The sequence below is a fragment of the Alnus glutinosa genome, chromosome 8 (assembly GCF_958979055.1).
Source record: "Alnus glutinosa chromosome 8, dhAlnGlut1.1, whole genome shotgun sequence".
In the NCBI taxonomy this organism is placed as follows: domain Eukaryota; kingdom Viridiplantae; phylum Streptophyta; class Magnoliopsida; order Fagales; family Betulaceae; genus Alnus; species Alnus glutinosa.
The window spans coordinates 6,100,102-6,124,532 of record NC_084893.1 but is presented as its reverse complement, the minus strand read 5'-3'; the positions used below and the strand labels follow the sequence as shown (position 1 = coordinate 6,124,532).

Sequence of the window (24,431 nt, the reverse complement as noted above, 5' to 3'; positions counted from 1 at the left end):
ATTCTTATTAATTCTAATTTAGAATCAAAATTTTTTTTTTGCTCAAATTTATAATCAAATTAAGAGCTTTCATGTGATCAATTATTAGAATTACAGGATAATAAAAATATGTTTGAAACTCATTCCTCTTCACAAATTCACTCAATATTGTTTAGGCTAAAATATTTCTCTAATTTTATTTGGATTCTGTATTTAGTTTAAATTTCTAGTTTGAAATAAATACATTAATAAATAACTTAAAATACTCGTATATTATTTTAATCTTATATCAAAACTTTTATTTATTTCTCTTTTGTTAATGACCTATTCTTGTATTTTGTAATTTTTCATTTAAAATAAATATATTAACAGACGGCAGAAAATTGAAAATACTCATATATTGTTTTATTAATATATCATAACCTTAATTTAGTTTAGAAAACTTGGATTAGACACGTGGTCATAACATGGATGCTGGTATACAGTAAGACATTTTATCCTATCAGATTTATTTATTTATTTTCCGATATTTTTTCTTCCACAAAATAAATAACAAGGATTAATTTCTCTAATTCGATTTTGCGAGAAGGTCCCCTATTAATATCGCTCGCTCTTTTTCTGTCCCTGTCTCTCGCTTTTTTCTTCTTCTTCTTCTTCTTCTTCTTCTTTCTTCGATCTGAAACCCCACCGCACTCAAACCTGTGGCTTTCAACAGTGTCGGAGATCAGAACCTTCTAAAGCGCGAGAGTACGATCGCGTTATCATTTCTCTCTCTCTTGAAGAAACGCGAAAGTTTTTCCCGGTTTTTTTCCTCTCGCTCTCTCGCTAGGGTTTCCGTGAATCCTTTAGAGCCATCTTCGTCGCAGCCTCTCAGGCAAGTCGAATTCCCTCCGAGTATTTTATTTTCAGTTTCTCAGGTTTCGATGATATTTTATGCGAGAAATTTAAGGACAAGAAAATAGAAAAGCGAGAGGGAAAAAGGAAATGGAATAGAGGACTCGCGGATTAATAATAGTAACTTTTTGCCAAATGTATTACGGGATTTTCTTATGTTCTTGTTCTGTGGGTTTTTATTTTTTTTTTTCTATTATTATTATTATTTCTTTCCCCTTATGCTTTCTCGGCAACCAAACGGAGCGTTTGGGCATTTTTTTTCATGCAAATTCCATGCTTGTTGGTTTAATTTATGCTGTAAATTTTGTATATTATTTTTTAAAATGCGTTGCATTTTGCGTGGTAATTTAGGGATTTTGCATATATGCTCGGTATTTTTTCTTTTGAAAGATTGGTTTTGGTACTGAATAAGGATCGTAATTGGTTTAAGTATGTTTTAGTTATGTGGTTGGCGGTGCGTGGGTAAATTTCTTATATTGTTACAATTTTTCTATAATTGAAAGATGCTATAGTGATCAATACCGTAAAATGGGTTTGGGTAAATATGTCTTTTAATGATCTTGTTGCGCTTATCAGTATAGTCTTTCCTCCGTGGTTCATTGAGGCAGTATCAAATTTTGTGCATTATAGAATTTGAGTTTCAGAGCTAGTAATTGAGAAAACAAAAAGTGGCTATGATTGGTAATAAAATGGATACCAGAGAGAGAGAGAGAGGGAGAGAGGTGAGAATGTTGCCAAGATGGAAGGATTTTGTGTAAATGGGTTTTTTGAATGTAATTTTTTTTCTTTCTATTCCTATTTGATTTGAGAGGTAGCTTTATAATACAACTGTAGGAAGTAATGCTTTGGTTTCAGGCATTGAAAAATGCTATTGATGAGCAGGTTGAAATATGGATGTTAAGACATTTAGAAGAGATTGGATGTAGCATGATTGTAGGAGGGGATGAGAGAAAATAGAATAAGAATGGTTATAGGGAATCTGCAACAGACTAGTAAATAGTAATCACACTACTAAGGAGGAATTTTTTAGCCATCAGAAGACAAAAAATTTATATAGAGTAGTGCTATTTAGTAGATTGGCATACAACTGCTATACAACTTGATGATGTGGTAGTGAAAATCAACTATTAGATCAACACTTGTAAAAAAATAAAAATTAAGGGCTTGTTTTCATTGTCTCGTCATTAGAGTTGTATAACATGCTACTAAATAGCATTACTCATTTATATATACTAATAGGTATGATTGCTTTGATTTAGGTTCATTGGTGTTGTGTAGATGAGAGAGAGGAATAGAATGAACTCTTGACGGGGCAGTGAGCAAAGATGCATCGGTGCAGATTTTTAAGAAAGTATGGTCCTGTATGAAATGAAATTGCCATATACAGGATTTTGTGATGAATTTGGCATAGGTGATCCAAAGGCTTTGTTGAGCAAAGTCTAGCGAAAGGGATGTTGGAAGGAGATAGCAAATAGTAGTCCTAAGCGTAGTTGTTGATGCATGAGTGGAGAAGCCGAGATTGTACTTGTGCTCCTAGCTGAACTGGTTTAAAGAATTATAAAAGGATTTATTGGAAATGAGAAAAGAAAGTTGGTTGCTCTTTTAGTTGATCTGTTAAATAGAATGTTGGGAATAGTTTTGAAATTAGTAGGGAATTGAGCTGACCTTTGTAATATCGTATCTCTGAATTATGTTCTACACTGATATTGATTGTTTTTAAAGTCAATCCCTGTCAGATTGGGATTAAGGCTTAGTTGTGTTGAGTACATGGTATCAATAATTTTTGAATCCTATTGTAGCTGATACTTTTGAATATTAAGAATTCAATATGTTAGTTCAATGACATATAACATGATAAGTAGAACCGTGCATGTCTTTTAGCACAACAGAGAATCTGAAGATTACAAAAATCTTTAAGAAGGCGGACAAGTTCCTTGAAGAACTGAATGCCAAAAAGGAATTCGTTTTGCTGTTAACCGTTGGCTTCCTTGGAGGAAGTTGGGTTTAACAAGTCGTTACAGTATGTCAGAAATTGTTCTCTATACAATGCTTTCCACCGTACCTTGAACTTTGCTTATTTGAAAGGAATATTCTTACTGAATGGATAAGATTTGAGAAGAAGTTTAAGTGTGTGACACCATATAAATCCAGTTGGCATGGGGATTCAATTTTGTTATACTGCATTTGAGAAAAGAATTGGCATTAAAAGATAGACTTATCTTTGAGATAAATGAGATGCTGTATAAGTTGAAGCCCCCAAAAAACTAGGCTGCGGTACACCTTATAAAGAATAAAAAGGCTGTGCCTTGGCAGTTTTAGCCACTATCTTCCTTGTGATGTAGAGGTTGGGGTCTCTCCATTTTAGGCTGCAAACAACAGTTTTTACCATTACTGAGTACTGAGACTAGTATACAAGATATGTGGTTCTGTCTGCATCCTTACAAAACAGAATTAACTGTTGTGGCCCAAGACTTTGGTTTGATTTTGTTGTAGATGAAACCAATATTGCTATTCAGATGGATTATGATTCTTTAAACATTACTACTAGAAGTTTTGTTGTATACGAGAATTTACAATTACTGGATAATGATCTTTATACATGACACTGTAATTGCTTTCTGTGTTTAATCTATATTCTTTACTGCAACATTTTATATTGATCAATCTGTTTTTCTCCTATCCCCAGGTTGTGTCAGGTTGTTTGAATGATTGTGCAACACCAGTTGGACTATGACTTCAAGTATGTTGGGTGGGGAGAGAAGGTAAAATGTGATCGTTTCCCCTCAACTTTCTCTAATATCTTCATTGTTCTGGTAGCCATAGTCCTTAAGGCTGACAATTTTTACATGACCTGTGAACTCGGCACGAAATTAAAGGCTCAGGGTTGATGAGCCTGACGTGTTTAATTAAATGGGTCGGGTTCGGGTTAACTTATATAGTTTTATACCCGAGCCCAACATGCAACATAATGGCTGGCAATTTTTAACATGACCCTTGAACTCGACACGAACTCAATACAAAGTTAGAGGGTTAGGGTTGGGGGTTTGTTCCGTTTAATTAAATAGGTCGGGTTAGGGTTGATCTATACAGTCTTATATCCATGCCTTGACACAACCTGAACTTGACATGTGAACACGAATTGGCCTTGCTTAAAAATAGTGCTTGCTTATCTCTTTTTTGTAGATTCATAAACTGTCACTCGCTCTTCTTTTCTTGACGTGTATGCATATGTGACAAGTGGCAACAAATATGGCTTTGCATGTTTTCTTTGGTAGAAAGAAAATAAAGAACTGGTATCTAGCCCATATAATGTGCAGGAAGCTATGTTTATGAAACTTTTAATGTTGATTATAGACATGAAAATTTTCAACGAAAATACTTATTTACTTGATTAAAAAGATTGCAGTTTAGACACTACATATAGCAGTAGAATACTATTGAATAGAAAAGGCGTTTGAATGTTTTTAAGAACCCAAAACTATAAGCATTTTTATAATAGCATTAATGGATGGATTGAAAGTGTGATCTCAAATTGTTAATGGGGTGCTATTAGAATGTTAATTAGCAACCCCAAGGGGTTGACTTGAGTGGTTAGTCACTTGGTCTTGGTGCTTCATAAAGCATCAGGTCTAAGGTTCGACCCTCTTGATTGTAGGCTTGACAATTTTTGACACGACCTGCGAACCAGGCATGAACACGACATGAAAATACAAGGTTTAGGTTTGACATTATTGGGTTCGGGTCATAATCGGGGTTGACCCGATTATAATCGTGTTTGGCGGGTCAACCCACCCCGTGGGTTGACCCACTAACACGATTATAACACAGTTATATATATATATAATTGAAACTTCAAGAAACGAAACCCTGGCTGCACGCAATTGCCTAGTTTGCCTTTTCACTTTCACTCGTTCACCGTTCACGCAGCCACGATGCCTCACACACATAGACACACTACTTCACAGCTTCAGCCTTCACAATTCGATGAGTGTTACCTAAGGCACATATTCATTCTCCAATACCGGTCGTGTCCGAGTCCCCATTGCCAATGTCACCTTGGTATTCCCAACGGAAGTTCTCTGCAAGGTTTCACCCCCATCTGCTGCCCATTCCATTTGTTGCAACTTCTTCCCGTTTTTACACCACCTCAACAACACAACTAATATACCCAATAAGGCAAACCCACCAACCAAAGATCCAACAATTGTCCACACCCTCGAGTTGCCCTTTCTGCCAGAATTAGGAGGCGGAGCCGCTGCATTGGGAGCACGAAAGGGAGTAGTAGACTCGACAGCTATGGAGAAGTGTCCTTGTTGAGTTGTTGAACATACATTTCTGGATAGCACATTGTCGAATTGCACTGAGCCGTGTAAATCAAAATATACACACTTGGGCGACAACCCATCAGCTGGAACTGCACTAAGCCGTGTAAATCAAAATCGGGTCGGTTCATGTTCGGGTTACAAGTTCCAACCCGATTAATAATCGGGTTGGGTTCGAGTTTGGCAGAAACATGTTGGCGAGTTAGTTGGGTTGACACGAACCCTATTTGCCAACCCGAATTGCCAAGCCTACTTGAGTGCAAACAATTCCTTGGGGTCATGTCCGCGGGCGAAAGCTTAAGCTTTATCCGACCTGTGTGGAGTTGGCGCTTTGCACAGTGTCTCGGGGATCTAGTCAGGGCAAAGCCTCAGACACCCCAGTTATTAAAAAAAAAAAAACTGTTAATAAGAAATAATTTATAGTTAATGGCATATGTCTTTAATGCCTTTGGGAGAGAGAGAGAGAGAGAGAGAGAGAGAGAGAGAGAGAGAGAGAGAGGGGGGGGGGGGCATGCTTTCACTTTTCATATATAGCATGGATAGGTATGAGGGATTGTCAGCAAATTTGGGGATATCCACCAAATATTCATTAACCAGAGCTGTATAGGTTCAAGTTCAGGCGATAAAATTAGCCATTTCATTTGAATTAGTAATAATAAACATCTATACCAATCTTTGTGCAGCAACTCTTAAAAGTCATATATAGAAGTTTGGCACATAAAATAGATGAGGGAGGGAGGGAGAGAGAGAGAGCTCATCCTTTCACTTTTCATATGTAGCATGGATGGGTATGGGGTATTATTGTATTTATCAACAAAAAAAAAGGTACGGGGTATTGTCAGCAAATTTGGGGATATCCGGCAAGTATTCATTAACCAGAGCTGTACTGATAGGAGAGACAGTAACTAATAGGTTCAAGTTGAGAGCAATAAAATTAGCCAGTTTATTTGGATGATTAATTTCAAACATCTATACCAATCTTTGTGCAGCAACTCTTAAAAGTTGATTGTATATAGAAGTTTCACACATTAAAGAGATGAGAAGGCGAAACTATGAAAAGAAACCATCTCATTCTTTCTATGCATTTAAGACCAAAGAAAGTGGAAGATTTGAGCGGGCTTGCTTAGTTTTAGTTTCTCAATTTAGAGCACCAATTTAACAACTAGATAGTTGTTCTTAGGAGATTATTTTGTTCATTTCTTTATTTTTTTCTGATTAGAGAAAATACTGTGTAGTATGATTGTACTCTATTACGCATTAAAAAAAAAATGTTTGCTTTTGAATCTCCAATAATTTCATGTTAATGGTCTCAGCTTTTGTTTTTTTCTTCCTTATTTCTTCACCATCGTCTGCATATAGAATATGTAGTTAGAATAAGGCTTTGGGTAATTTACTTAAAATTTTGAACCATGATATCGTTAGGGCCTCTGTATTTTAGCATTTACTTGCAATACGCCGGCCTGTCATTTCGCTTTTTTCTTGGAATGGTATCATTGCCATTGTTGTTTTGTTATTTTCTGTTTGTTAAAAAACAAAAAATGTTCATCCTGTTTGCTTATTGAAAAGAAGAAAATTGTTTATTGGTCCTACAAGTGTCTACAGTTGTATTTATTTTGGTTCTTCTATTCTTATTGTGTGTTCACTTGTATATTTTCTTGTATTACTTGCTGGGCGTGCTTATTATCATTTTTCAGTAGAATTGAGTAGTTGGACTACCTGTCTGGTCTACTTTATGCATTTAAAATTACATTAGGCAAATTGAATGTGTGCTTTGTGCCGGAGAATACTTCATATTTTTTCTTTGATGCTATAATTGATGTATATCCTCAGGTTGTCATCTAATGATACCAATACTGTTGCAGGTGGGCTCCGGCGTCTACCAGAAGAAGTGGCATGACTGTTTTAGGGAAAGTTGTTGTTCCAAAACCCTTTAACTTACCAAGTCAAAGGTATTTGGTTCCTGCTGAAATCCTTTTAGTTCACTTTACAGAGGTGCATGGTTTTCCCCCCTAAAATTTTGTGTTTTCTCTCTGTTGTTTTAAGGTTAGAAAATCATGGTCTGGACCCCAGTGTGGAAATTGTTCCCAAGTAAGAAAATCTCTCTCTCTCTCCTCTTGTGTGTATAATTTATATGTCTCCTGTGTGTATGTGTTTGCGTTATGATTTCTGTGTGTATAATGTAATATTATGATATTGTTACTTAGCGTCCAGATTATGAATGCCTTTGCGGTTCTTGAATAGATTTTTACACTTTTCAGGGGTACCCATAGCTGGGGCAGTAGATCATCTTCTTCCACCTCAAATGCATGGAGTTCTTCAATGCTTTCTCCAAGAAACGATGGTGGACCTGGTTCACCTAGCTATCTTAGTGGCCGTCCTTCATCTGGTGGAAGCGGCACACGACCATCAACTGCCAGTAGCGATAGAGCTCATGAACCTACTGCTAGTGCATGGGGGCCAAACTCTAGGCCCTCATCAGCTTCTGGCGCATTGACATCTAATCAGACATCCCTGACATCATTGCGTCCTCGCAGTGCAGAAACTAGACCTGGTAGCTCACAGTTATCCCGGTTTGCTGAACCATTGCCTGAAAATCCAGGGGCATGGGGTGCTGCTGGGACTGCAGAGAAACTGGTATATCTCTCATTGTAAGCTCATTGTTTGAATCTTTGTGTATTACCAATAATTACGTATAAAGAAATTTCCTTCTGAGTTTTCTAATTGAAGGATATGCTGCAGTAACAATATATCGTTTCTTCATTGAGGTGGTTGTGCAAAATTGTTAAGACATTATATCTATTGATTAGCATGTTATTTTGGCTGGATTTTATATAAATCTTCTTAACACCCTTTACTATATTGTAGTTCTATGGAAGAATTTCTAAAGCAAACCCATATGCAGGAATCCAACCTCAACAATTTGTTTCTTTATTGGGTCAGTTTGTCTAACAGGACTGCTGAAGATTCTTTGATAGATTACTACTGCATTTTGCTGTATTATTTTCAGTTTTTTTTTTTTTTTTTTTAATCATATGGTCAATTGATTTTTCTAAATCTGTAATTGGTATTATATTGAATAATTCATTGCTTTCATTTTTATGCATACTACAAAAATAAGCATGAAAAAGAGAAGAAGGGAATAGGTCAAAACATATAATGTAGTTAACTGATCATAATTTGGAGCATTGTGTAGTGAATGTCTTTATTTATTTTGTGTAGTACATTCATAAAAAAAAAAAAAAAAAAAAGGCAAGACAACAGAGGAATCAAAAGATAGGAAGAAAAAGATCAAATAGCCAATGGTTTTTGGACCAAATTGCTTTCCCACCCAATTCTGCTGAAATTTTCAGTTTGAATATATTCTTGGACTTAACGACAATTTATATGGTGATCTTCATCTTTTTTTGGTTATGTATTTTTCCTTTCTTGTTCTAGGCTTATTGTGACAGCATTGAGGATATCTCAAGTTAACTACAATTTATATGGTGATATTGACTATTCATTTATTATGTGTTTTCCTTTGTCAGACTCCCTCTCTCTGGCTATCCTTATTTTGTTTGCACTGTTTATGTTTACTCTCTCTCTCTCTCTCTCTCTCTCTCTCTCTCTCTCTCTCTCTCTCTCTCTCAGAGATGGCCTTATCTATATTAGTTGTCCACTGTCATACCTGCAGGGAGTAACAGCAGCCAAAAATGATGGGTTTTCTCTGACTTCTGGAGATTTTCCAACACTTGGTTCGGAGAAAGATAATTCTGGAAAGAATGAATCACAAGGTTATATTTAATTTCAATTACCTATATAATTTTTATTTAGTGTCATGTTTATGAATTTTTAGTTATTGTCATGACAGTTAGGAGGAAGAGTTTCTGATGTGATAATTTACGTCACTTACTATTATTTTTATGTACGCCCTTTCTTGAGTGATAACTTCAAAAATAGCTACTTGAAAGACTTAAGCTGATGTCATGCGTATATCCATGTTTTAAAGTTTTGAAGAATCCAACTGCAGCGTTAATTTGTCAAACTAAATTTCATGCTGCAATTTCAGTCTTATTAGGTATATGTGGTTTACTTAAGATCTTGCACTGTTTGTTGGAGTCGTGAAAGAGAAGACTTGTCATGGTCATCTGGTATAGGTGGTGTAGGTGCTTTAGTAGAGTATTCAATGCAGTGCTTTGATTGCTTGGTTGTCTGTTGATTACAGACCACAGTTCTCATGGTCGTCCTGGCTCGTTTTCTGGTGAAGTAGGGCCCCCAAAAGAGAGGAATGGGACTTCTGTAGTTGGTTTGTGTTCATGCAGTCAATTCCGATGCTTTTAATAAAGATGCTGAGATCCTGTGCCTTATGCCAAATTCTGGTTTTAAGTTTTTCCTTTGTCTCATTTGAATTTCTCGTATTTCAGGTGATGTTTCTGTAAATGTAGATGTGAAAATTGGTAATAATTCTTGGAGAAGAGATAGCCCTCCTTACGGTGAAGATGGAGTCACGTCCAGCGTGGAGAGGTGGCAGGGCAATCCCCAACCATACCCTAATCCTAGTATTCCTCCTCAACATTATGAAGCTTGGCATGGTCCTCCAGTAACTAATCCTCCAAGTGGTGTTTGGTTCAGACCTCCAGGAGGTCCTCCATATGGAGCTCCTGTTGCTCCTGGTGGCTTTCCCATGGAACCATATTCTTATTATCGTCCACATATCCCACCTGCTCTTGCCAATCCACAGCCAGGTCCCCCACCAGGGAGCAGACCAAGGGGACACCATCCTAAAAATGGGGACATGTACAGACCTCATATGCCTGATGCGTACATTCGCCCAGGGATGCCAATTAGGCCTGGGTTTTACCCTGGTCCAGTGGCATATGAGGGCTATTACGGTGGTCCGATGGGTTATTGCAGTTCAAATGAACGAGATGTTCCATTTATGGGAATGGCACCTGGCACACCTGTTTATAACAGGTACCCAAGCCAAAATGGTCCTGAGCCTGGCAATTCCCAGGGAAGATCTGGTGGATATGGCTCTACTGGCAAAACATTGGTTTCAGACCATGTGGAATCTGGTCATCCTCATGATACTCAAGGACCATACAAAGTTCTTCTAAAGCAACAGAATGGTTGGGATGGAAAGAATGAAGAAAAAAAATGGGAGGATACTACAACCAATGCCACATATGTCGAGAAGGGGGATCAAGCGGAAATCTCTTCATGGGAGAATGACTGGAGGTCGGATTACAGAAACAATGGGGAGATGGGTTTAAGAAGGATGGCTCCCGGTCAAGAAATTTCTAGTCAGACTTATGACGACCAACAGTCTTATTCTTCTTCCCCTGTCAAAGTCAAGTCTCCTGAAACTGTGGGAAATATGAAGGTGTTTGATGACAGTTCAGCAAGGAATTCGGAACGTGCATCCTCTGGTTTACCAGAGGTTCAAGGACCTGTTTCAGCTGTTCCTAAAGATTCAACTTTGATTCGGAAGATTGAGGGATTAAATGCAAAAGTCCGGGCTTCTGATGGACATGATATTACCTCCATTACTGGTTGGGAGGAACAAAAGAATAAAATTCATGTTCATAATGCCAAGGTTAACCATTCTGCAAATGAAGGCGGTAGTGGTTTTGTGCATACCGCTGGAATTAAGAATCGTGCCTCCCATGAAATGGGTGTTTCTGCTGGAGATAAGAGCCTTGAATCTACAGTTGCTGGTGGAGCAACCATCTCCAGGTTTTTTTTTCTCTGTTCCTTGTCAGGTTTCCACTGACAATGAATGGTTATTTCCAATGTTTGTGAAATACTAACTTGCAGATTTTCAGGAGATCTACACATGGCATGCAAGGCAGAGCTGGTAATCGTGGTAAAGGAGGGATCAATAGCGAAGAGGCTGATGCTTGGCATAAACAAATTCCCGCCTCAGATTCTCCCAGTGTTGTATCAACTGCACGCATCCTAACTAATTCTAATGTTCATGTGCATGACCGCCACAAATCTGTTGAGGCTTCTGAAAAGTCTGGGCCATATCCTCAAGCAAGGGAAGAGAAAGAATCTGCTCCCCCTGTGTGTGATCCAAGTGATTATCAGGCACAGGTAATATAATTTTGTTTTATTCCTGCTAGTTTTTACATATTTGAGATTTATTATTTTGGTGTTCTTTATCAGCGTACGAAGTCGAGAGATTATGAGCAACGTGCCAAACAACTAAGGGAGGAGGAGGAAGAACGGACAAGAAAGCAAAAGGCCAAGGCTAGAGCAAAACTGGAAGAGTTGAATAGGCGTAAAACATCAATTGAAGGTTCAATGCATAAGTCAGAAAATGCTTCAAGTGTTGCTATCCAGAATAAGCAAGAATTGAATGTAGATCCTCACATTAGGGAGGGCAACACCAGTAAAGATGAACAATCACCCGTTTTGTCCAATGAACTACCTCCAGAGAAACCTATGAGTGCCAATGAGGAACCTATAGTGCACAATCATTCTGTGTCCTTGCAGCAGGATGCTGATGGTGCTGATGTTGCATATCGTACTAAAGCTCCCCACATTCATGATGGTAATGCCTCAAAGCATAAGCATATGGGCTACAAACAAAAGCAGAATCTTCTATCAGAGAAGAGTTCTAATGAAAAGTCTACTTTCACCAGTACTAATGAAGCACCAAATAGTCACGCTGATGCAGCGCGTAAGGTCACCATATCAATTGGGGGGTTTACCAATGAAATTGCCTTGAACTGCGGGTCAAGCCTTTCTGTGAATGCAAATGCAAATGCAGTGGCTGAGTCCGCATGCTTGCCTGTGAATGTAAATTCAGTGGCTGAGTCCTCAAGCTTTCCTGTGAATTCAAATGCGGCTGAGTCCTCACGCATGCCTTTGAATTCAAATGCAGCGGCTGAGTCCTCCATACATCAGAGAAAGAAGAACAGGATTGGCAAGAACAAGCACAAAGTGGAGGCTGCATCATCTATGGCTGCTTTACCATCGTCAGAATCAAAAGAAACAAATCTTGTGAATGCCTCTCTTGAAAGTGGTAAGCCCAAGACTTCTGAGACTGAATTGGATCCTAACTTGATTCAATCAGTAACAATTTCCGAAGATGCAAGTCAGTTATTGGAGCATCACTCATCATTACCCAGCGAGGATTCTCATGGTAGAGTGAATAACAGCCAGTGGAAATCTCAGCATTCTCGCAGGATGTCAAGAAACCCACAAGTTAATAGATCAGCAGAGAAATTCCACAGTGATGTTATTTGGGCACCTGTACGTTCACAGAACAAAGTTGACAGTGATGAAGCCAGTCAGAAAATTGTGGATGAAGCCATTACTCCATCAGTGAAGAGTGATCATCAAGTGCAGAGTAATCCCAAAAATAAGAGGGCAGAAATTGAGAGATATGTACCAAAGCCTGTAGCAAAGGAAATGGCTCAGCAAGGAAGCATTCAACAACCAGTGGCATCTTCAATCAATCAGACTACATCAGATGAGACTGTTGGGAGTGCAGATTCCAGTTCTCAAGGCACTGAAAGTACTGAACCTGCTGGCTCGGGTACTGGAAAAGCGGGGCTTGCCTTGGAGCCCAGGAATGTGGATGGTAAGCAGAATAAGCAGGGAAAAACACATGGATCATGGCGGCAACGGGGTTCAACAGAATCAGTCAGTGGGCAAAGTATGCAAGATGGACCTTCTTCATACCCTGTTCGGAATGCTAAAAGATCAATCGAGGATAACGAACCTCAGAAGCCTGATGTGAGTTCAGTGAAAGAGCAACCAAAATATTCTGATGAACAGAATGCTCCTGATGGACGGAAAGTTCCCGACAATTCTGATTCGGTTGCAGTTACTGTTGTAAAAGATCAGGGGATAACAGGCAGAGTAAAGCGGCATCCGTTTAAGGGACAGAAAGGCATGGGGCATAACAGTGATCTTGATCATAAGAGAATAAACAGTGGGGAGACCAGCAAAAGTAATACCCAATCTTCGGCCCATGAGATGAGTCAAACAGACTTGCCTACTGCTTCAAAAGAAAATCGAGGTATTGGGGAACGTTCAACGGCTCATTGGCAACCCAAATATCAGTCTTTTTCAGCCAATAATCAACAAGGAAGCAGAAGCAATAGTGGTCGAAGTGTAAGTGCTGGAGTTTGGGCGAACAAAAAAGAGTATACACCCCAGGGTGTAGTACCACAAGCACCACAACATGACAAGAGAATCAGTGAAGGTGTATCTCAGACTCGCCATGATCAATCTCCTTCTGAAAAAAGTGATGCAGAAGAAGCATTAAATGTCGGGCATGAAGAAGCTACAAGAGGGAGAAAAGTGGGTTCGCTCAAGGGACGGCCACCCTCCCCGAGCCAAGTTCCTGTTGGCCCAGTTGAACATGCTCCTGCAAGTATGGATGTTAGACATGAGCAACGGTCATCATCAGGGTACCGCAGGAGTGGAAACCAAAATAATACCCGTTTTGACAGAGGGCATGAATCTCGTGGAGATTGGAACTCATCTGGGCAAGAAAGCAAACATCTTCATGCGCCTGTAAACTGGGAAAGACAGAGACACAGTTCTCATTTCGAGTACCAGCCAGTTGGTCCATACAACAATAACAAATTGAACAATGCCGAAGGACTTAAAGATGGAACTCATAGTACAGGTCCAAGGTTCAGGGAGAGGGGTCAGAATCAGTCAAGGCGTGGCGGGGGGAACTTTTATGGACGGCAAAGAGGCAATGATCGAGTAGATACTGGTTATGAGTAGTGAGAATAGAAGTTCTGAAGGCAGCCGTTTTGTTTTGATTGTAAACAAGTCCGCAATTTGTGGTGCCTTGATCCCGCACGTTTCCAGGTAATTTATGTTTTTAGGTAGTATCTGATTGAATTTTCAGTTATAACAGTTAAAACAATTGTCAATTGATGGCATATGTATGTTGAGCAGGGATTGGAGCAAACTTGGTGATGATGGCTCGGGGGAAATATTCTTAGAGTTGATGGGAAGTACTTCTATGTGGTTAATTTCTTCTTCTCCTATTATTGAAGATGTACCTAATCTGAACATTGTAACTTGGTCACGGTTTGTTTGCTGTGGAACCCTTGATATGTTTCTTTTAATCCTTGTATTTAGTGACCATTATCCTTTTTTACTATGGAACACCGGAGAGGAATGAAGTGAAGTTTTCTGGTTCATCTTGGTATGTCGCAATTTCTACTTTGTTGTTGTAGCCTGTGTTGGAATCTGGAGTGCCAACATTTATTTTTAGTTTGTGCACAGCTTGATGCTGGAGAAATTAAAATTACATTAAGTGTTTGTTAACAGATGTGCAATCCTCAGCGTCCATCATAAATGTATATGAAGTGTTTGTTAATGAACCATATAGATGTTGTTGTGCTTGGAATCAGATCGTACAAAAGAAAAAAAAAATAAGAAAAGAAAAGAAAAGGAAAGGAAGAGATGGGTAGTGATATATGGTAGCGAAAAATGTATATGTACTCTGAAAAGTGGAAAGTGCACTCCGATGAAACTTCTCATATAAGTTTGTCGTTGTCGAGCTGTTTAGAGAAGAGGAAAAGAAAAAGAAAGCGGCGGTATGAAATTATTCTGAGAAATCATGGTTGGTGCTTTTCGGTGGTGCCTGCTGTAGATGGTGGGCGGCGCTCTCGTCTGCCTGTGGTGGTGTCGCTGGTGGGCAGCGGCCGAAAATGAAGCTTGGAGCCAAATGGGGGAGGAAAATAAATTAGTTTCAGTTCTTTAATGAAAATGGAGTAATTGAGCTATTTGATGTTAAATATTTTTCGGAGTTTTCTAACCCTTCTTATGCAAGAGCTTTTAGAGTTGTTTCTTAATGGTGTTTATTTTTTAAAAGGAAAATGATTTTTACACAAACACCATGTACATACACACTTAGAATAGGTGTGAGACTCGTCACTCATGTGTCATGTATGTGGGACCCATCTCGGAACGAGTCCTACACCCAATATGAGTGTGCGTACAATTGTGTATAAATGACAACTCTTTTCAAAATTGGTTGTGAATAGTGTTGCGTACAATTGTGTATAAATGACAACTCTTTTCAAAATTGGTTGTGAATAGTGTTTCTTATTTTTTTGCCACGTAATGAGCACATAGTTATGCTGATGCATTAGATGTCTTATGAGCAGCTAGCTCTAAACTCTTTAATTGAGTGAGCGCTTGATTATTTATTTTCATATAACCTTTCAATTTTTTGTTTTTTATTTTCAAACAAGTAAGAAGGAACAAAACATGTCTTAAGAGAAGATTTTTAAATAATTTGCAGCGATGAAAGTAAAAATGACTTACTATAGTAGGTGAGTAGGAAATCTATTGATGTCATCACATATCACCAATTGTATTGATAACCTTCCAAGTACCAATTTTTCCATATTTTTCTCCAAATAACTTTTTTGGATGATCCTCTTTACAATAATCTTCCCCTTTGCTTTTCTTTCCTTTTTTTTTTTTTTTTTTTTAAAAGAAAAAAAAATCTACTTATTAGCTACTGCCTGCTGGTGCTTGTTTTGTTCCTCATATTCATTCAACCCATCCATTCCTTCTAATAATTTTCTAGTTATTGCAGATCTTATTCACCCATTTTCAATTTTTTTGGAATCTGAATCTGAACCAGCTGAGACACCTTTTTGATCCTGCCACTGTAGCTGAAATCCTCAAAATCATCATTACCCCCACTCCTACATTTGTGCTGGAACACCTTCCACTTCTAGTTTATTCTCTACCAAATCCGCATATAAGCTACTTAGCTCTCTCTCCCCTCCCAAACCCTCCCCCCTTTCAAAATCTTTTTGGAAATCTCTTTCGAAACTCAATCTCAATCATCGTTTAAAACTCTTCCTTTGAAAAATGTTTTGGAACATCATTCCAACCAAATTCCATATTTCTCAAGCTATCCATTATCCCACTTTAGATACTAGTTGCTTTCTTTGTTCTTTTTTTTTTTTTTTTTTTTTTTTTCAGATTCTCTTTCATATATTTTCTTTAATTGTCTTATTGCTCGGGTGGTTTGGCGCCAATCTTTTTGGCCTTTGGATACTATTGCCCTTCATATGACTAATATGATTGATTGACTGCTTATCATACTCAATCCATACTGCACTTCATATGACTAATATGACTGATTGACTGCATATCATACTCAATCCATACTTACTTGGTATACCTTAGGCTGAGGTTCATCTATTTCAAATTTTTGTTGCCGTTGCCTGAGATTATTTGTAGTTTATTATGAATAAAGCTTATCATGAACGTCTTATTCCAAATGCTTTTGTCATATCTTTTACTATCAACAAGACTATCTTGGAACATCATGTTGCTTGGAAGAATACACTTGCCATTTCCCGTGAAGTACGGATGCCACCTTCCCATCTTTTTTTCAAGATCAACTATGATACAACTATTAGAGACACTTTTTCTGCTGAAGTTGCGGTTTGCAGAGATTCTAAAGAATCTATTATCAGATGTGTTTCTCTTATTAGTTCTCCCTGTTCTCCAATCTATGGTGAAGCTCTTGCAGCTCTTTTGGCAGCCAGATTGACGACTTCTTCGGGCTTATCCAATTTTATCTTAGAAGGTAATTGATTCACTTATGGTTATTCAAGCTCTCCAATTGCCTGCCATTACTCAAGACTAGAGAATTGCTTCCACTATTTTCATTATTTACTCTACCATCCCACCTTTTACTAGCTTGACAGCTTATAAAATTAACCGAAGTATAAACTTCTATAATCACCATGTGGCAAATTGAGCTACAACCACATTGTTTTCTAACTGCATTCCCACACTTTCCCCTTTATCTAGTTCTTGTACTCCATGTATTAGTAGAGATTCACCCTCTTCCTACTATGTTCCTTAGTTTATTCTCTTTTTCTCATTGTAATTACCAAAAAATAAAAAATAAAAATAATAAAAAAAGAAGGACAAAAAAGAAGAAGGGAGGTATATCAAAGTATCAAACCCCAACAAAGCCCACCAGGCCCGACCCAACACGTCCTTTAACTCTCTAAAGTTATCTCAATATTTCTCTACATCAAAACGGGTGATTTCATAAAGGCCAGTAGGCCACCAATTCTTTTTTCATTTTAATTGTTATTTTAATTTTTTATTTTTTACCAACCGCCTTTCTTAACCTTACCCGCTGGTGATTTCTGGTGCTTCATTCATCAATTATCCACTGTAAAAAAAAAGAAGCTCCCTATAAAATCCCTATTTCTTAACCTTTAACCGCTGGTGTTTTTTGGTGCTTCATCATCATATCCACTGTGAAAAAAAGCTCCCTATAAAATCCCTAAATTCAATCAATCACCCAAAAAGCCTATCCCTTTTTTCATTTTTTCTCTCTATCCTATTTATTCTCTACGTAGAACTTCAATTAGGGAATAAGATAAGAGGGTTTGTTATTCTTACCAAAATTGTAACAATTTTTGTTTTTGAGCACCCGAAAAGAAAATAGATTTGGGTTTGCGGAGCTCATGAATTCAGGCGCACAGGTTAGTGTAAATTTACATTCTTTTTTGGTCATTGTGAAGTTCAATTTATGGAATTTAAGTTTATTTTGTTGGAACCCGTTTTTGGTTTTCGTTTTATCTTGGGGGGTTTGCTTTCTGTGTTTGTAACAGCAAATTTTTTCCTGGGAATGTATTTTATTATGTTTGTTTGCCTAGAAAATTGAGGAAAAAGGGAAGGAAACAGAATTTGAAGTGTTACATTTTTGGGTTTTTCTTTTTTCTTTTTCCTTTCCTAAGAAAATGGAAAGCTCCGCTTTAGTTTCTGATTGTATAGTTGGCAATTGCATATTCCTCTTGCTTTGTTGCTACAAAAATTCTTGTTGGGTCTTCGAGAGGTTGTTTTGTTTCCGTGTCAAAGTTGGCATTCCATGGGTTTTGCTGACTGAAAGTTTATTACGTTGTTGCAGATTTTAGCATAAGTGGTTTTCAATAATTCTTTGATTTTGAGTAATATTTAGATGGGTTAGTGTGAATTCTTCTGTAAAAACTTACTAGTATAGTAATATTGAAATGGGTTATTTTTTTTATGGTGAACATGGTTAAGTTTTCGTGTCTTGTATATAAGCCATTTTTTGTTCTCCTAGTAGCTTGGTAGATCGTGTTATGTTTTTGGGACTTTGAATTGGCTGTTATATTATCTCGATGGATAAATGCATGTTTACTGTGTGGTTTTTTCTTGAACTAGGCCCTGCTAAAGAAATGATTGGTGGTTGAGGGTGAGACAATGGCGTTGGTAACCCACCAAATGCAGGTAATTTAAGAAAACCTTGACGACCACATCTATATATTTATATAGGCTTTGAGAAACAGAGTCAAGAGTCAAAGTTATATGAGGTTAAGTGCCACATTAGTACCACTCTTTCACGACGTAACCTATATTTATTTACGTAGATTTCTTAAATCCTGCATGTACATGAATTTTCTATTCTTATATTCTAAATTTATGTTTTGGAAAAGAACCAGTTTGAGCAGCCCAAGAATGTTGTATTGTTTGAAAGAACGGTAGATTGCAGGTCAAATGGAGATAGGACCAGTTTTGCTCGGTTCTAATTTTGAGGGCGAACAATGTTTATGTTGGGCATGTAGAAAAAGCTGCATCAGTCAATTGATTTTTTTTGTGATACACCTGTAATTCTGTTATACTTTAATGAAAGTTTAATAAAGTAGATTTATTCACTTAGTAAATTTTTATAGTCATGATTTGTTTTTTTCTTTCTAGTTTGTAGTTTGATTATTATGCTGAGCATATAAATCCCTAAGTCGGTGGTGATGCCTTGCGCTTTGATCAGTTATCAGTTCTTGCCCTGGTTGCAATGCTGGGAAGTATTTAAATCTTAGAATATAAGTAGAATTGAGGCAGCAATGCATGTGTTTTATTTTTTTAACAGAGATCAAAACTAATTCATAGAACATAGAAAAGTTACTGATCACGTGCAAAAAATTTTCTCATATATGTGCTTGTGTCATTTCCCATATGTGCCAAGATATCTGGAGTAAGCCCATCTTGTCAATACTGTGGTGACTTCTAACTTTCTGTCTATGTCCATCTGATGTTAGTTAAATCCTCTGAAAACATGTGACGTGGTTATGTATTTCAGGGTTCTTATGCTATATTTCCCTCAAGACCTTTATCATGGAGCAAAGATATAAAGTTGAAGCAGTATGTAACAAAATTTCACGTGATTGGGAAAGCAGATAGGCATATTTTATTAAAGCGCAATGTTAGTTTGAGGTGAGAATTTTCCTTCTTAAGTCCTTGTTGCGGCCATTTTTGTATATAAACCCAGTATAATTGAATGCCACTGCTTGTATGTTGGTTTAAGTAATCAGTCTGTTCAAATTGCTAATGTTTAGGTTTTCACATTTAACAGTTAATGGATTTATTGAAATATGCATACTTTCTGTTATTTAGATAAGGGCTCGCTCCTGCAACCACATCCTGAATTCCACAAGGCTAAGAAACAAGATACATGAGTTTGTCTTACCAGTTCAGGATGCTAAAGGTTAATAATACAAGTTGCAAGGGGCAACTCTGGGGACCTTAGTTGAGCTAATAAAGGCATTGGTTTTTGAAAGAATCTAAACGTTAAGGCATATGAAATATATGTATGAGAATGCTTGAAACTTGACAACAACATTAACTTGTTGATTATAGATGTAAAAATATATGCATTATTATTATATTTTTAGAGTTTCTTTTGCTTGCCATTTTGTTGACCTAGAAGTTCTTATTAGCTATCAAGGATAATATGTACTTTCAAGAGACAGGCTGTTTTTGGAGGAAGCAAAACACTTCATTTTACATTAAGTTGAATTTTGGACAGGTAGTGTGGTTCATGAAGTTGAATGTTGCAGCTTAGATTTAGCATGCCACTTGTAAGACCTCGGTCTCATATTGGGAAGAAATGAATAGCTCACATAGAGTGAGAGGTTTATAAAGATACTTATGGGTACAAGTCTCACATTGCCTAGTTATTAAGTAAAACTGGGCTTTACATGAGATTTTAGGAAAGCTTCAAATTGATTAGTCATTTTGGGGTGATAACGCAATGTGGTTAGCGCCTTTCCCAGGGTCGTTAGAAATGGTATCAAAGCTACCTAATAACGTCTGGTCATGTGGTACTGGAGCATTACATGGCGTGACCCTGACGAGGACGTCAAGGGTTTAAGGGGGGGAGTTTGTAACACTCCGGTCCCATATTGGGAAGAGATGATTAGCTCATATAAAGTGAGTGGTTTATAAAGGTGCTCATGGGTACAAAGTTCCACATTGCCTAGTTAGTAGGTGAAACTGGGCTTTATAAAGGATTTTAGGAAAGTTTCAAATTGACTAGTCTTTTTGGGGTAATAGCGCAGATATGGCTAGCGCTTTTTTCAGGGTCGTTACACCACTTGTCTAAAAATATTAGAAGATTGGAAGCCCACATAAAAAGGAAAAATTAGGTACTAGATAATAATTACTAATCTTGTTTATAATTGCATGGATCTTCCATGCTACCTTTGATTGATTAAGAGACAGTAACACACCTCTGATTGGTTAAGAGACGGTAACACATGAAAATTACAAATTCATTTTTGATGATATAGTCTTAATTTCTATCAACATGACTGAATACTGGACATCTTTTTTTTTTTTTTTTTTTAATTTTTTTTTTTAATTTTTTTTAATTTTTTTTTTTTTTATATATTCTGATTTATATAAATAAAAAGTCTTTCTGATGAAACTGTAAGTAATAAGAGAGATAATCATTAAAAGGATTTGTAAAAGAGTAATTTTTTGGAGGAGATCTCTGACATGGTTGTAAAGAATTAAGTATCATTAGACTTAAAGCTACTGTGAACTGATATCCAAGAAAATAAACAGGCTTTTTGGTACGGTTGTAATTGAAATGAGTCACGAGTCCTCACTTTTCTTGCATCTTGTGTCTTGTCCAGGATGCAGATAGTCAGTTCTTCCATGATCTGGTTGTACATATGGATAAGAGATTCTTGTGCACTCTCCATGTTTTGAGTGATGTCTGTTTGGCTTTTCGAAGAAAAAGGATCTGTTGAAATTTTTTTATATACAGATGCTTGGTGGGTGGTTGGTTTGTTAACCATTTCTCTCTCTCATCATTAGATTTAACTTCTTTTAAGTGATTTTTGGATAGTCCATGTAATTTGAATAATCCCACTGTGTTTTTCCTTAATATTTAAGTTCGATCTGTTAAGTTATTTGTGGCATCATGCATGAGAATTGTTTCCAATTTATCATCTATGTTTGTTTTAGGATATCAAGAAAATTTGCATTTTTGCATTATATTAGTATTGCTAAGTCTTCTAGCGTGCATAGGTTTTACAATACAATTCTATTTCGAGGATAGATAATCTTGAAATTCAAAAATGCGGAGGGTGAAAGAAGTCTCCTTTTAATTTTCACTGGACATCCAGATGCTTTTTGAATTATTGTAATGTATTTTTTTCTGTTTTTTTTTTTTTAAAAAAAAATTTAATTTTTAATTTTTAATTTTTTAATTTTTTAATTTTATTATTATTATTATTATTATTATTTTATTTTTTATTTCTGTGGTTTTCTAGCAGTTAAACTTTGTCACTGCTACTTGCTTGCATCCTTGGAATTCTTTCACACATATATGCAGGTGTGATCACACCCACACATACATTTTTCATTTATCTTTGTTATATAAATTCAGAAAACTTGTTTCCACAGTGTAGGGGCACTTTGCCATCGTGGAAAGCCTAAACCTTTGAGAATTTCAGCTTTCAAAGGCAGTGCCCAAAATGATGAATCTGCAGGCAGAGCAAGTGGATCAAAGGTTCCAAAGAATTCTGTTAAACTAAAAGAGAGTGAGGATACCGTAGTGGAATCACCAAAGGCAAATGACATCCCACTTTCTTATACCTCCGAAGCAAATGAGAGCATTGTATCCTCCCCTGCTATTCATAAATTATTCAAGAAATGGCTGACCATGTTGCGCACACAATCACCAAATCAAGTAGAGGATGGAGTTTTGGCAGGAGAACCACCTTTAAGGGAGATGTCAGAAACTCAACATGGTACTCAAAAAAAGGAAAGAGGTGAGATTCTAAAGGCGGCTTGGTGCTACTTTCTGGGTCTGGATGCAACAGTAAAGATACCCTTACTGATATTGTAAGTTCAGTGGTTTTTGTCTGCCTCTCTCTCTCTCTCTCTTCTATTGGTCTGCATGACTTGTGAGGATTTCTGTTATCCATGATATAATTCTGTCTTACTTGGATTCGTGTATGGGTGTTGGGCATGGGCATGTGTTTAGCTGTCAAATTTGTCAGTTCTCCAAAGATTTTCCACCATTTTCGATTTTGTCGTTACCCATACACTCATACAGTACGCTACTTGTGTTGAATTCATTGTTATTAAAATCTAAAATTCTTAAGTTTCATTACTAATGGTATCTTGATCATAAACTTAAGCTTGTAGTATCATAGTTTAGTCTTTTGGCATTATCTAACTTGGGGCAACTCTTGATGTGCTTTTAATGTGTCATATTATTTTGACAAGTTACATGGATGACAATGCAATAACGTTACATACATCTTTGTTGCTTCTAATATGCTCTGCTTGATCTGCAGCATCCCTTTGTACCTGGCAGTTAATGTGATTTATGGGGTGGAAGTTTCAAAAGAGTTGACTCCGTTGTGGATTTTTGGGCCCCTTATTATAGCTCTCTACATCAAGATGCTTCGGTGGGTGTTTGCGCTCTATGTCTTCAGCTTCAAGATGACTGTTAAAGTAATCAAGAATTTGCCCACTTACTGCATGGTCGCCTATAGCTATGTTGCATGTGGGAAGCTTAAAGAAGATGTACTAGCTCGTGTCTGGCAACCAGTTGTGAACGTAAAGAACTTAGACTACAAAGAACTATCAAGAAGAAGGATGAAAGAATTGCAAGAGCGGATAGTGGAGTGGTATCTTGATTATGTGGAATCAATATGGCCATATTACTGCCGGACAATCAGGTTCCTAAAGAGGGCTAATCTCCTTTAAGTATTGGAATTGTACTTTTGAGAAAAGTTTTTCAGCGAGGGGAAAGGGCTCAAATCAGAGTTGCCTCTGATGATGTCCTAAAACGTTGAGATTTTTGAGACAGATCTGGCCAACACCATTTTAGACTGGGTTGTCTCATGCAAGTTGAGGATCAGAACAGGTTGATCGATTTCTGTAACTCTGATAAGGCCGTGCTCTTATTCTTGGATGAGGTCCCTATTAATTTTTTTTTTTTTTTTTTGGTATTCAGTTAATGCTTATTTTCTTGAGGTAGATGGAAATTTCAAATCCCAGTACTGATTCCTTAATGGGTTTTGGGTGTTTCATTTTTGTTCTTTCCCTTTTCTGCTGTATTTGGGAATTGGGAATCATTCTTCACTTAGTCATATGCTTGATCAAAACTTCTCCATCCCATTCTCTCTCTCTCTCTCTCTCTCTCTCTCTCTCTCTCTCTCTATGTGTGTGTGTGTGAAAATAGGAAAAATGCTACACATACTCCTTGGCAGTGGAAATCATAATGTGATGCTGATTGTACTTTCATTTCTTATTTCATCTAATGTTAAGGCCGTGCAAAACCGCAACTACCCAACCTGATTCGAAGCTCCCACCTTGTGAAACACCAGATTTCTGGTTTTTTGTGCAGTTATAGGTCCAAAACTGAGAGAACCGCATGGGGTGGGTTGCGGGTTCTGGTTTTTAAAAAAATTGGGAACCCGACCTGCCCTGCATAAAGGAAAAAAAAAAAAAAAAACCCTACCCCACTTAACCCTAGAATGCCGCACCTCCTCTTTATTTTTGCATTTCTTTTCTTCCTAGTGCCGCAGCCTGCATGTCCTCTTCCTCTTCTCTTCATTGTTCTAGAGTTTTCTCCCTTGTCGTCCAACTGGTTTTTCTTACCCAGTTACTCCTAGCTATGGAGCTCTTCTGTTTTCCCTTATTCTTCTTCAGCCGGGACGACTGTGAGTCCTTTAACAAAAGAGGGCAAAAATCGTCTGGATTTGGTGGTGGTAGAGGTTCACAACATGGAAGAAGCCATCTCTGATGATTTTGTCTTGAGCTGCTCTTCTACTCTGCTGTAAGAATTATTTCTCTTTTCGGCTTTTCTTTTTGCCTCTTTTCTGTATTGTGTTTGATTGCTGCGAAAATCGTTGATTAGTTTGTGATTTCTCTATGCTTTGTTTGGTTCCTGAGAAAATTTGGCATGTT

The 24,431-nt window shown here is 37.4% G+C and overlaps 2 protein-coding genes across 4 annotated transcripts; both read left to right on the top strand.

Moving 5' to 3' along the window:
• Positions 1-591: 591 nt before the first annotated feature.
• LOC133875286 (protein MODIFIER OF SNC1 1) lies at positions 592-14,350 on the top strand. 3 transcript variants are annotated; one of them, XM_062313369.1, is made up of 11 exons: positions 592-853; positions 3,560-3,635; positions 7,058-7,144; positions 7,239-7,283; positions 7,454-7,829; positions 8,869-8,968; positions 9,400-9,480; positions 9,599-10,910; positions 11,000-11,270; positions 11,343-14,012; positions 14,103-14,350. In XM_062313369.1, exons 2-10 carry the CDS (start codon positions 3,604-3,606, stop codon positions 13,923-13,925), a joined length of 4,887 nt encoding a protein of 1,628 aa, XP_062169353.1. In that variant the 5' UTR covers positions 592-853; positions 3,560-3,603; the 3' UTR covers positions 13,926-14,012; positions 14,103-14,350. The 3 variants fall into 3 exon arrangements, with proteins under 3 accessions (XP_062169353.1, XP_062169355.1, XP_062169354.1); XM_062313370.1 differs by lacking the exon at positions 592-853 and adding an exon at positions 2,206-2,224; XM_062313371.1 differs by lacking the exon at positions 9,400-9,480.
• A 2,921-nt stretch (positions 14,351-17,271) lies between these two features.
• Positions 17,272-23,634, top strand: LOC133875849 (uncharacterized). The gene is made up of 5 exons (XM_062314096.1): positions 17,272-17,683; positions 18,387-18,452; positions 19,300-19,433; positions 21,912-22,352; positions 22,811-23,634. Exons 2-5 carry the CDS (start codon positions 18,426-18,428, stop codon positions 23,223-23,225), a joined length of 1,017 nt encoding a protein of 338 aa, XP_062170080.1. The 5' UTR covers positions 17,272-17,683; positions 18,387-18,425; the 3' UTR covers positions 23,226-23,634.
• Positions 23,635-24,431: the final 797 nt, after the last annotated feature.

Coding starts and splice junctions, on each gene's coding strand:
- LOC133875849 (XM_062314096.1), top strand. CDS start 18,426: ATGGCGTTGGTAACCCACCAAATGCAG. Junction 19,434..21,911: donor AAGCGCAATGTTAGTTTGAG/GTGAGAATTTTC, acceptor TTGTTTCCACAG/TGTAGGGGCACTTTGCCATC. Junction 22,353..22,810: donor AAGATACCCTTACTGATATT/GTAAGTTCAGTG, acceptor CTTGATCTGCAG/CATCCCTTTGTACCTGGCAG.
- LOC133875286 (XM_062313369.1), top strand. CDS start 3,604: ATGACTTCAAGTATGTTGGGTGGGGAGAGAAG. Junction 7,145..7,238: donor TTTAACTTACCAAGTCAAAG/GTATTTGGTTCC, acceptor TGTTGTTTTAAG/GTTAGAAAATCATGGTCTGG. Junction 7,284..7,453: donor AGTGTGGAAATTGTTCCCAA/GTAAGAAAATCT, acceptor TACACTTTTCAG/GGGTACCCATAGCTGGGGCA.